The 12,237-nt window shown below is 43.4% G+C and overlaps 2 protein-coding genes across 6 annotated transcripts in view; both read right to left on the reverse strand.

The window, feature by feature from the left end:
- Positions 1-10,889, reverse strand: part of VGLL4 (vestigial like family member 4) — an 81,661-nt gene extending 70,772 nt beyond the window's left edge. The window contains exons 1-2 of one of the 5 annotated variants that reach the window (XM_048957872.1): positions 10,771-10,889; positions 1,836-1,912 (exon numbers count right to left, since the gene is read on the reverse strand). In XM_048957872.1, the coding sequence (XP_048813829.1) occupies positions 1,836-1,899 (64 nt within the window). In that variant the 5' untranslated portion in view covers positions 1,900-1,912; positions 10,771-10,889. Of the gene's footprint in view, positions 1-1,835; positions 1,913-2,012; positions 6,320-8,551; positions 8,601-9,159; positions 9,690-9,761; positions 9,847-10,770 lie in introns of those variants that run through there. The other 4 variants (XM_048957871.1, XM_048957875.1, XM_048957873.1 and 1 more) reach the window with 4 other exon arrangements.
- A 786-nt stretch (positions 10,890-11,675) lies between these two features.
- Positions 11,676-12,237, reverse strand: part of TAMM41 (TAM41 mitochondrial translocator assembly and maintenance homolog) — a 30,472-nt gene continuing 29,910 nt past the window's right edge. Inside the window, exon 9 of the mRNA XM_048957868.1 lies at positions 11,676-11,740. The gene's annotated coding sequence lies outside the window, so the exon portion shown is untranslated. The remainder of the gene's footprint in view (positions 11,741-12,237) is intronic.

The following is a 12,237-nucleotide window of genomic DNA, read 5'->3' on the forward strand; positions in this document are numbered from 1 at the left end:
TCTGCAACACAATGTGAGCAACACTTGCTGGTACAATTTCCACAGGTCAACAAACAAAAAAAAGTTCAGCCCATTCTGGCCTGGGCTACCATTTCTTCCTTTGAGCAGCTTTTCATACAACAGCATGATTGGTGCACAGTGCAGTGTGCACAGCAACAGGACAAACTCAGAGACGATCTAAGTCAGAAGTTGCAGAGTGGTATAAATCTAATTAAGTCGAAGTAGTAAAACTAAAGGAATGTAAATTAGAACCAGACACACACCAGCTTCCTCACATTCAAGTTGCACTGAATCAGACTTCCTCTGGATTCTCTAAATCCAGCCCAACATTCCTACCCCGTGGAACTCAAAATCGAATTCAAACGAGAGAACTTAGGCAGTAGGCAACAACAACAACAAAAAGCATCTCAAACTTAAGAAAATTGATAATGCAAACTAAAAATATGCAAGGACTACTCCAAAAGTAGTGCCTCCAATTTTATGTAGTAAAAATAAGTAGTCAAAGGAAAACAGGCCAAGCTTTTGTCCTCCCTGCAAATTTGCAAGTTAGCTTACAAGAGAAATTTCCTAAGCCAAAATCAGAGAAATCTCCTTGAGACTTTCACTGCTGTTCATTGTACTCATAACAGTCAACAACTGTAGCATTAAACTAAATCATTCCACTGTAGTGGCATCAGTACAAATCCAGTCCATATCTAGCAGAGAAGAGAACGTGAAAGAACAACAACAGCAATACTCATCATAAAACATAGAGACAATAATAGAAAAGAGCTCATGAGAGTATAAAACTACCACTGCTCAAATTTCTTCAATAGTGAGCTACTGTTATCTTGAATATTGAATGGACAAACATGATGGAACTTCATCTTCAAACACACAGTGTTTGTTTACTACTGCAAGTACTTCAGTGAGGTGATCAGCAACAGCAGTAATGAATTCTTTTATAAAACATTCAAAGCTTCCACTTTTCAAAAAAAAGTGCACAGAATAAAAGAGCAAAGATTGAAAAGTGGAATTCATCTTAAGAGGTGACAATGCACAGAAGCTGCACACAAAAGCAGTTTAAAAGCCAGAAGAGCATTTTTCTAGTTAGCATCTATTCAGGTTGATAGCCAAGAAACATACACTACTCAGAAAAAAACCTGAAAAACAGAGTTAATACTCAGGCTCCATTCTAAAAAGTACAACTGCAGTTTGCCATAAATGAAAACATTCTGCTGACATTGGCTAACACACCTTGGACACTTAATGTGAATGCTAAGAGAAGTGAAAATGCTACCCATACGATTGCCAACATGTTACTCCACTGCTACAACTGACGTTTACCAAGCCGACATCCTGTGCTCACCATTTATTAGCACTGAAAGGAAAGTGAAATGCTCATTACTAATTCTAACAGTTCATCTCCTAGTTTTTATGAGCTGGAATCTTTGCTCATCCATCCATGCACACCCAGTTATGTGTTCTTACAAGAGAATAGGCCTAACTTAAAACACTGAGGAGTGTGAGCTCTCAAATCCTCCCTAGCTGGCCAGCAGCTCCACTACAATTTCTTTGTCTACTAACAATGCAAAAGTAATCAGGAAAAGTTGGGCACCTTTCTATAGATGGGAAAGCACATTTTGAAAGTGATAGTTTTGCACACTAAGCAATTTACATGCATTATATTGCTTTTGCATTTGAGGAAGACCATGTTTTAAGGGCTTCTAGAGACATCTTCCTACATATCAGATTCAAAAAGCTACAAAAATGAGCAAAGCCAACTCCTAGGCTAATACACAGTGCAAACATAAACATCTGGATCCAGGAAATAGAGAACAAAGTTTCAGACTTACGCTTCTCATCATCAGCATGTACCAGAGAGGCTGCTCTTGATAAAACATCCAATGGAGTCTCCATTCCTCTCTGGATCCTGGAAAATTCAGAGAAAAGGTCTTAAATTTTACAATGCTTTAACAGTACACAGTTATTCACTCACTAAACTACAAATACTAGAAATCCTATCATCTTGCCTGCTGCATTTTTGAAGGTTTTCTTCCTTTCCACATGCCTTCCTTCCATCCAGACAGTCACACGAGACAATATCCAAAGATGCAACTCGCCTGGACAGGTGGCCCAATGATCCTTATCAGCTTAAGATTGTTTCAGACTCAGAATCTTCAATAAATTTGGAGCCCATATTCTCCTACGCCCAATGTGAAATTATCTAAAGCTTGTAAGCTATTAAGATGCTTTCTTACTTACGAATGTATGGTCAAGCCTTCAGTGTGCATCTGTATGCCACAGACAGAAAACTGTGACTTACATAATCACCATCACACCTCAGTAACTTCTTGCACCTGTTCTTTCCCCACACAACTCATATTATTCCCATACTGAACAAATTAACGCCATCCCACAACAATGTACATTTTAGGAGCTTACTAAGCAACGGCCTCTCCCACAAAAAAAAAAAAAGTTAATAAAGTTTATATAAGTGTTACATAAATGGCTTCAAAACCGAAATGTTTCCTGTGTAAAAAGATGTGAAAGTGAAAGTAAAGAGGAGAGCAGCACATTGTCAAGATGCTTTCATGGAAAGGCCAGCAACTTGTATCTGTTTTACAATAAGACAACTGCAGAGAGAGAGCTGTTAGGAAAACAAATAGAGGAACAGAGACAACCCTAAGACTGCTCACAATGTCCTTGTTGTTTTGTTTTGTTTTCTTTTTTCCTTCCCAAAGCCTGTATGATAGACTGCCATAAAAACTGCTCACTGTAATTTTCTCTTCTATTTCCAAATCACGCTGAAAAGTAAGAAGAGAAAAAGGAGAAAAAAGGGAAATCTCAAACAGAGAAATCTCAAACACGTGTCTATGGGCTTAACAACAAGCACATGTTTGGGAAGCCATTTCTTTGACTTTGCACTACGAATGATAAACCTCACGATCCTCCCTCCCTCTTCCTAAATGAAGTCAAAGACTCTAAAATCAATCAAAGATTTTAAAGCATAAGATGAAGGATTCTTAAGTACGCTTAAGTTTCCATGATTTTTTCAAAAAAGAATTAAATCCAGTCTTGTTTGGCATCAGAACTGCCAACAAGACTGGAGAAACTTGCAATAACCAAGTATCACGCTCAAGGATAATTCTTCCTTGCTGTCAGAATCAGCTTCTGCTCAAGAATGGTACTTTAACTCAGAGCAGTCAGCTCTTCTCTTTTAAGGCAGTATAGGCAGGCAACACATTTTAGAAAATAAGATCTTAGACTCTGATTTTACAAAGTCTGTCTCAACTAAATTTTTCTTTATATCATTTTCAACTTCTCCCTCTTCCAAATCAAAGCAAGCAGCATTCAGTAAGGAGAGCTCCATCACTGCACTCTGATCTCTTAGCCGGGGATGGTTGGTTCTTTTCTCCCTTTTGTTTTCCGAGGACTTTAAAATAGCACCACTTTCTTTCCCTCTGGCTGTTGATTACTGAGCCTCTCACACAGACTCTTCTAACAAAGCCAAAGTCTGCTGGAAACAAAGATGACAAGGCTTCTGATCAGATGAGGCAGCTACACCAAACTGACGGCTATCTCGTGGTTTAGCACTAACCAGCTTTGTCCTACATTTCAAAAGAATGCTGAGTTTTTTGGTCAATTCTTCAGAAAAACTCAGGGTAAAGAATAAGGCAAAGGGTACTATAACGTCTCTTATTGAAAACAAGTTTTCTATTTGCTGCTTTCCTCGAGTGTTCCAGTAATTTTGGAATAATGAGAGCTTTCCAGAACATGCTCATAGTGAGAGAGTTAGCTGGTGACAGAAGTTTGCCTTGAGAGAAGGAAATGGGAACCGAGTCTGAATTCTCTGCAGGAAATTAGACACTTTAAGAACAACTTTAGCACAACTATCCTCAATATAGTTTTGTAGCTTTGCACACTCCTGAAAGTTCACATCATGGAGAGTTGCAGAAGTGTTTTGCTAATGCTTAATGCCCTGTGAAGAACGTTGTGCCTGTTCAAGAGCTTCCTTGAAGGGATGCTGCTTCTACAGCCATCTGCCAGTGCCAGCGTGTGATTCCACATATGCTGTGACTTTTCAAGGCCGCTGAGCACACTGACAGTTTTAGAAAGTACCTTCAAGAAGCTACAAGCTCCCAGGCTGTATTCAAACAGTATGAAATATCCCCCCGTCCCTCAGTTAAGCTAACATCTCAGGGACAGCAGTTCAGAAAAGAAACAAAGGTTGCCTACGAGAATGAGAGGAGAATCTTCCCTTGGTGGTTTAAAGCTCGAAATCCTCATTTATCAGAAAGAACAGCAACTGCTCCGTGTACTCAGCCAGCCTTCAGAGGACAGCCCCAGCGCTCCCCTCAGCAGCCGCAGAACTGAAAGTTCAATTCCCAGGTTTTGATAAAAGCATCAACTCTCTGTTGCACCAAAATTTCTTTAAGCATTAGAGACAAAACTAAACCCCAGTATTTTAGCCTATGTGCTAATTGGTCTACATCCAGGTCTCAAAAGGGAAAACAAGTGCCTAGCAAGATGAAGTACACAAACTTAACTTCCTCTGGCTAGACTTGATTTACACACTATGAAAACAGTTCAACTCTCAGTTTAAGTCTCTTACTTGTAATAAACTGTTCAAGCAGTGTGAGCTGAAAGTACTTTTACAAGAGCTTAAGATATTTTTATCTGCAGTAATTTCAATTATTAGTTATTGGTTACTGCTTCTACTCAGTATTTCCCTAGCCTGACATCTCACCTGCAGAGCAGCACTGAAACATTCTGAAAAAACAGCACAGATATAGAATGTAAAATTCTATTTAAGAGACGTTTAGTAACTTGCTGTTCAGACACCATCTGAATGATTGTCACTGACTCATCAGAACAAAACACCTGTCAGTATAATGAAACAACACATTATTTTGTCCCTTCTTTTCAAGCTTCTGCAAATGCTCAGCTTATCAAATGCCTGTTAACATACACAGAGTGTAGCATTAGAGAAATCAAATCTTTTAAAAATGAACCATTAAATGTTTTCATGGATTTATATGGTACCCTCTGAGCATCAGGGAAAGAACACGGGGCAAAATCCTAAACCTGCCTGTTTAAAAGTCAAACAAACAAGCAGTAGGGAAACCAAAGACAAACTGCAGACTGGGCAACAGGACGTTCATGCAATCCCACAGTTATTATTCACAGCAGGGTATGTCAGGAAAGATTTCCAAAAAGAGACAAACTTCATATCTGATTAAACAAAAAGGGAATAGTGAAGGAACAGAAAGGAAGGAGAAATAAAAAGATAATGCTTGCAGCAATAATCAGCACAGAGCTATTAGCTTTTGGCTTGAAGGGATCTTAACTGGGAACCAAAGTAACAAGGTAGAAACAGGGAAAGGGATGCATACACTTGAGGATGAGAACAAAAGGTCTGCACAGAGAAGGCTGGGCAGATAAAAAAATTGAGTAGGGTGTAGGCACAGTTTGGACAAGAAGATTTAAAGAGAGGTCATCCTCATAAGAATAGTTGGATCACAGGTCTGACTGACATACAGAATAGCAGAGCAGTCAACAGCTCTTGCAAACAAGTTAATAAAAAACTTCTGAAAGCAGACAATACTATGAGGTCTCTTTCAAACTTGCTGAGTGGGAACTAGAGAGAGACATCTGAATGGTGCCAAGGAGAGTGAAAGGCTGAACTTTTCAATGATGGAGAGAAAAATCTGGTACTTGGATTCGTGTGTCTGGGGAAATCACAGATGAAGTTGGAGGGAGAGAAGTGGATTAAGAAATAAAGTCCTTTATAGCAATGAAAAAGTGAGACAAAAACAAGACACTCCAGAAACAACAAGGGAGCAAGGATGAAAGTGAAGGAAGTGTAAATAATCAGAGATATAAAGAAAACATGATTAATCGAAGAGCATGGGCAAACAGGACAAAAGCACCTGACGCCTAGAAAGATGCAGGCAAAGTGCTTGTTAGACAAGTGCAGTAATCCCAAGTCAGCAGAGAAAGAGGGGTATTTCAGTTGATTTCAGTGAAAGAAAGTGCAGTGGAAAAGAAAATCCAGAAACAACTTATCAGCACAATGGAAAAGGCTGCAGAGGAAAGGAGGATGATGCGATAATTTGATGAAAACCAAGTCAAGAGCTTTTATTTTTTCAGATAGGAGAGAGTAAAGCATATGTGCACTGTGAATAAGGCTAACAACAAGCATGTTATATTCAATATACGTCCTCAAAAGCCACAACATGTTTAAATTCCTTCAACTGCACCTATACTGCAGCTTCTATTGGGGGATGCCTAAATCCTTTGTTGAGACAGCCATACAAAATGCTAACTGTTAAGTGTTCAGTTTAGATAGAGTTCTGTTCTCATTTCTCATTTACAACCGTAAAATCTTCCCAGTGAATTTCAGCTATTTGATCAGAGGAATCATCAAAGTACCATTTAGTTTCAATGTGTCTGTTTAGCACCTTGGGTTCTTACTGTGCTTGTTTTGTGTGTGGAAAGCATGAAGAGCTAAATCTCCACAAAGAAACTTGCCACATATAAAACAATAAGCTTAAAGCAAAACCTTGGCATTTAGTGTTACGTTTTTTGTCTTCTTGATACGTAAATCCTCTCTAACATGGAAACATTCTAAAAAGAAATCTGTTAATAACAGTATTTGAATTAAAAGCTAGCAAACACAAGAACTTAAACAGGAAAAGTCTAACTTGACTGTATCTTGAACCTAAAAAGTCCATCATGTTACAAATTCTGATATAAAAAGAGTATGCAACATCAAAACATAGTAAAAGGAACCAATCAGAATCTGTTATAATGGAAAACTTTCAAACACTGAAAACAGATCAACCTTCTGAGTGTCTCCAAATCATGTTAGTTATCAAAGCTACATATTTATACGTACACACATATGTATCTCCTGTCGCTCTGTAATGCTTCTTCAGTTCACAAGCCCAAGAGGTCTCTACCAACCATCTTCTACCAAGATTAACTACCAGCCCTATTTCATCCCATCAGGCTTTCAGCTTCCAGCAGCACCACTGGGTGCTCAGCACTTACAGAACTAGCCTAATTGCTACTCCAAGCTACTGGTGGCAGTCACAGCACTGAGTCATAACTGAGCAGGGATGAGGAAGGCCAGCATCCTGCACCAAAATGCCCCATCCCCATTCTCAACGCTTGCGCCATTTTGCAGCAACTGTTCAGCCCAGTGGCTTGCTAAAAAACCCCAACACAATGCACGTGTAGATGCTACCAAATTCTACCAAGACGGGCCAGATCTGTTGGCCATTTGTGACTTGCAGTGGCCTTTTGTAAATACAGCCTGACATCAAATATCATGATGGTAACTGTGATATTGACCAGAAGAAAGAGAAACATAAGGGATGTAAACAAAGCAAAATCAGAAATACCCTTAAGAGTAGGCATACGGGAAAACAGAAATAAAGAACAAGTATTAGAAAAGCCTTATAAATGCTCACGGATTACTGCAGCAATAGGGACAGATTACTGCCAGACCTCACACAGTTCTACATAATAATCCGTAATGTCACTGCACAGAGAACATTACAGGGATCTCAACTCTCCAAAAAAGTTATGCCACAAGAAGAACGTGGAGCACTTGACAGGTTGCTGTGCTTTGGTTTAACTACGAGATTCCCGTTGTTTCGTATTGCTGATAACCCTGCAGCAGCAGTGAAAAGGAACGTGAGCTGCCCTCACAGCTTCTCTCGTCAGCAAAACTGCTGTTAAATTCCCACTTTCAGAAAAGAGGTGCACAGGTGTCACCTGCTGTCAGCCTGGCCTGAAACTTAATTACTTCTAATGATACCTGGGAAACAAACTCAGCCTCACCAGGGAAACTGAATCTGCTCTGCTACAGACTAAAAAACGCTCTACAAACAGAATATACTAGATGCAGAGTGAAAAGGCTTTAGCAGTGCCCTTAGGACTCGTTCAACAAGATTTGCACCACAGAACCGTCTGCTGCTGGTGGAATTCCGTAAGAAAAATACACTCTATCGAAGCCAAGGTGTGAATTTAAGATGGCAGTCGAAACGCTGCTTTGCTGGTCCCAGAGCTGTGCTACAGGCTTCCAGACAAAAACTTAGGGCGGCTTGTTTCCCAGCAGCCGGCTTCAGCACCTTCTGCTGTGACGGTGCGGCGTGGCGGGCCGTGAGGGCGCTCCGCAGCCAGGAGGAGCCTGAGGGCACGGCACGGCACGGCGCGGCACAGCAGCCGCCGCTCGCCCGAGGCAGGACCCAACCCCGCGGAGAAAGCCGCCCCTTCGCCGCGGCTCCAGGCCCCGCGGGCAGGCACGGGGCAGCCCGTTACCCGGGGCGGCGCCGCGCCCGCTCCTCCCAGCCCGCACCGACGCACGCCGGGGCGCCCGGCGCGGCTCGGCAGAAGTCCCGCGGCGCCGGGAGTTTCCCGGCTCCGGCAGGACGGCGGCGCTCCGCCTGTCAGCGCCCGCCGGCACTCCTCTCGGCGCCCCGGGGCCCACCGCCGCCGAGGGCCACCTGTCCCCTTCCTCCCACCTCCCCGCTTCCGCCCCGCCGCGGCCGGACTCACTCACCAGCGTGCTCTCGGGCGGGCGGGAGGCGGCGCGGCCGCGGGGCCGGGCGGGCGGCGGCAGCGGCGGAGCGGGGCGGCGGCGGGCGGGGGCGGAGGGCCGCTTGTTTACTCCCGGGCCGGGGCGGCGAGCCCGGGAGCGGAGCGGAGCAGGCGCCGCTGGCCCCGGCGCCGCTCGCTGCACGGGCCCGGGGAGGAATCCCAGGAATGATGGAATTCTGCTGCTAGCAGGTGGGGAGAGCGGGGCGGCCCCATTGGCCGGGCCGGGCTATGAGGTCAGCATAATTAGGGTAATGAGGCGCTGACATCATATCCTCGCAGGTAGCAGAGCGCGGCGCGGGCGGCGACGAGGAAGCGGAGCCGCGGCCAGGCCCCGCCCGCACGGAGCGCCCCCACGGCGGTTGCGGGAGGCGGGGCGGGGCGGCGCCCGCGGGGCTCGCGCGGTGGGGAAGGGCGGAGAGCAGGTAGGGACGGACGGCGCCCAGCGCTTCGGGAACTGTGGGAAACCGGCGCTTCTCTGGAGAACAAAGCCAAGCAAGCTTAAAAGCAAACGCAGCGCACGCCTTTAGAATTAAAGCGTTCTATCAGGCGGCAGCTGAGAAAGTCGCTCACCGGCCCCCGTCGGCTCAGTGCGAGCAGAAGAAAGCAGCATTTCCAGCCCTGCAGCCCCCGGCCGTAAATCCCATTTGCCGATACTGCAGCTCCGCATTGATTTCCTGTTTACGACTCATTACTCCCGAAGCGCGGTAGGTTTGTTGGTGGGAGCAGTTGTTTTTTGTTTTTTTTCCAAGTCCCTCCTTGCAGTTGCTGTGACTCATTCAGCCCTCTGAGAAAGTAGCCAAAAATCAACGTGTGAAATGAAAGCTGAGTGACTGCTTCGGTCGACAAGGAGCTCTCCGACACATCCAGACCCCCAGAGCCGGGGCTCCTCTTTAGTTCCAAGCAGCCCACGTTAGTCATGGCCACCACACACCCCTGCGCACCATCCACTCCTGCACCATCCCCCATGACATGCAGGAACGCTCATTCCAAACCCCAAATTTTCAAGACTTGAGCGCTTCAGGAGCGTATCAACACAGCGAGCCTGCCCTCAGTCATGTCACGAAATGAAGCTGTCAGACTCGTGCATATGAAAGAACCATTTATCAGAAGCTGAGATCATATGACTTACCAAGGATCAAACAGAGCATAAGCGCACTAATTAAAGACCTTACCTGATAAAACAACTAAGAGATAAGAAAACCCATCAACTCCAGATGCACCACGGGAGTCAGCGCTGTGGTGATGTGGTGGGACCTGGAAAGGACACCAGGCAGCAGCAAAACATCTCAGTACAGTTATGCGCATGATATTTCTTAGTCAGCTCATGCTTCCTTCTCTCCATGTGACAAACATATATTCTAACACATGCATAAAGAGATAAAAAGCAGCACAGCTGTCTTTCTTTACTGAAGGGGAAAAAAAAAAAGCACCAAGATAGATAAAGATTTATTTTAGCTTCTGAAAACGGTTCTTAAGCACAAAGGAGGGGAGGAAGCACAACTCCTACACTTACACAGCACGGCCACCAATGCAGAAGCCCCACCAAGTGGTGTGGGGAGGATGCATGGAAACAAACGGCCAGAGGCAAACCCTGCATCCTGATCCTGCGTAAGTCAGAGCCTGTGATGGGGCTGTGCTCACCAACTCCAATTTTAAAATCTGTCAAAATCATGCAACTGATATTGAAGCCTTTTCATATCCTTGCAAGGACAGGTCATGAGATCTCAGGGCCACCAAAAGCTAGCCAGAAATGCATTCCAAACACTAAATGAACTCCAGATTCAGACTAAGCACTTAGTATACCAATGGACTGATTTCAGTGGCTAAAAAAGTGAAAGGCAAGAAGTATGACAAACACTATTTTATATGTCTTTAACTGTCAACCTATGATATTTACAACAATATAGGATAGTTACAGGTTGGTTTTTGTTGTTTTATTATTTTGATATTTCAATACTGAACTGGAAAGTATTTTCACTACCAGGAAGAACAGGAATTTTATTTTTTAATTTTTGGAAAAATGGTAGTCAAAATAGTGATGTAGAAAAAAAAATACTTAAAGCACCAAACAAGAAAAAAGACTTTGAACTAGGGAAAACAAAACCGCAGGCACTGAGAAAAGATCTCAAATAGACACTGGTAAGTATCATGAGGATGAATTGCTGTAGACTAATTACAAACCTTTTCAATATGTATCTTCAAGGAAAAAGTACACCACTCCTGTTTACAACTGCTGGAGGGGAAGAAGGAGGAAAAGCTTCTTTGTTAAGGAGAGCTCCTGGGATGAGGAGGAGCCTGAAAAACAGAGGTCAGAACAGCTTTTGATCCTTGCATATGCTATTACAGCCCCCAGCAGAAGTTTTAGAAGAGTATTTATTAAACCATCTAAGGAGTCTGAGGAAACATCAGCCTCTGGGGAAGATGACCCTATGCATTCCTGCACAAACACTGCTAGTACAGACAGACTTCACCACTGAAGTTAGGCATCAGCAGTTGTTGAAACAACAATTATAAAAAAGAACAACTGTTAATTGTCAAAGCTGGAAATCACCAAAAACAAATCGTAACAGCTATCAAACCATAAGAGAAACTTGTTTAAGGCACTGAACTCAACACATGCTAATATTTAGCGAAGCTGTTTAAAGGCAAATTCACAGATTAGTAAATCAAAAACAATCTTGTTTGATGAACAATATTTTGGCTTGCTTGGGTGTTACAATTTGTTTCTCATTTTGCACATACTTTGCAAGTAAATGGTATCAAAGGCTCTTTGCTGACTAAATGCCAGCAGAAACCAAACTTTGCTGAAACACGAAAACTGACCGGGACAGCTGACAGTTTATACCTGAACTCAAACGAAAAATTTCAACTGGAATTCGGGCACCCAATAGAGAGCTTAAGGTGTGACTCAAATCCCACAACAGACCACAGTTGAATGGACACCTGTTCTTCCATGTGTATTAATGACTGAAAAGTGATAAGTGGGAAGGGGGTGGGGAGAGGAGGTAGCGAAATTCCAGTGGAATGACACACAGCATTACTTCTACACTCCATATGCCAGTGCAACAGAAGACTTACCTGAGGGATCCAGAGCAGTGAATGAGGACTGGAAGCAGGCAGCTGAGGCACAACACTATGGCACACCTGTGGACTGGGAGGAACCAGTAGACAAGAAAAGTGATTTCAAGTCAAGAGCTATGAGTGCATTCCAGTTACAGCAGTATTACCTAGATTTGCTGCCCTGAATTTGTGTCAGCCCACGGTCCCTGAGCCCTCTGAACAGGTAGAATCAGCTCAATTTGACAAGACGCTACTACTTCATAAGCAGCACAACCTGCTTTCTATGTACACTAAGAAATTTCCTGGAACATTTACCATTGCTTCATAGCTTGTTTTAAGGCGTTTAGGAAAAAGAAAAAAGAAAAAAGAAAAAAGCTTCCTCCCTCCCCCAAAAAAGCAGAACAGAAAAAGGGAAATATATCAAACAGCTGTAGTCATACACAAGGAGATCTGATGTCCTAGCTCTGCAGACTCTCATTAATCCTGTAATTATTATTGAAATTAAGCTTAACATCTGTTCCACAACCAATTGAGAAAATAAAACGTTTCCACAGTAATAACAGTTGGTTAAAAATGCCTTGGGCAAGT

The sequence above is a fragment of the Lagopus muta genome, chromosome 11, assembly GCF_023343835.1.
Source record: "Lagopus muta isolate bLagMut1 chromosome 11, bLagMut1 primary, whole genome shotgun sequence".
NCBI classification, from domain to species: domain Eukaryota; kingdom Metazoa; phylum Chordata; class Aves; order Galliformes; family Phasianidae; genus Lagopus; species Lagopus muta.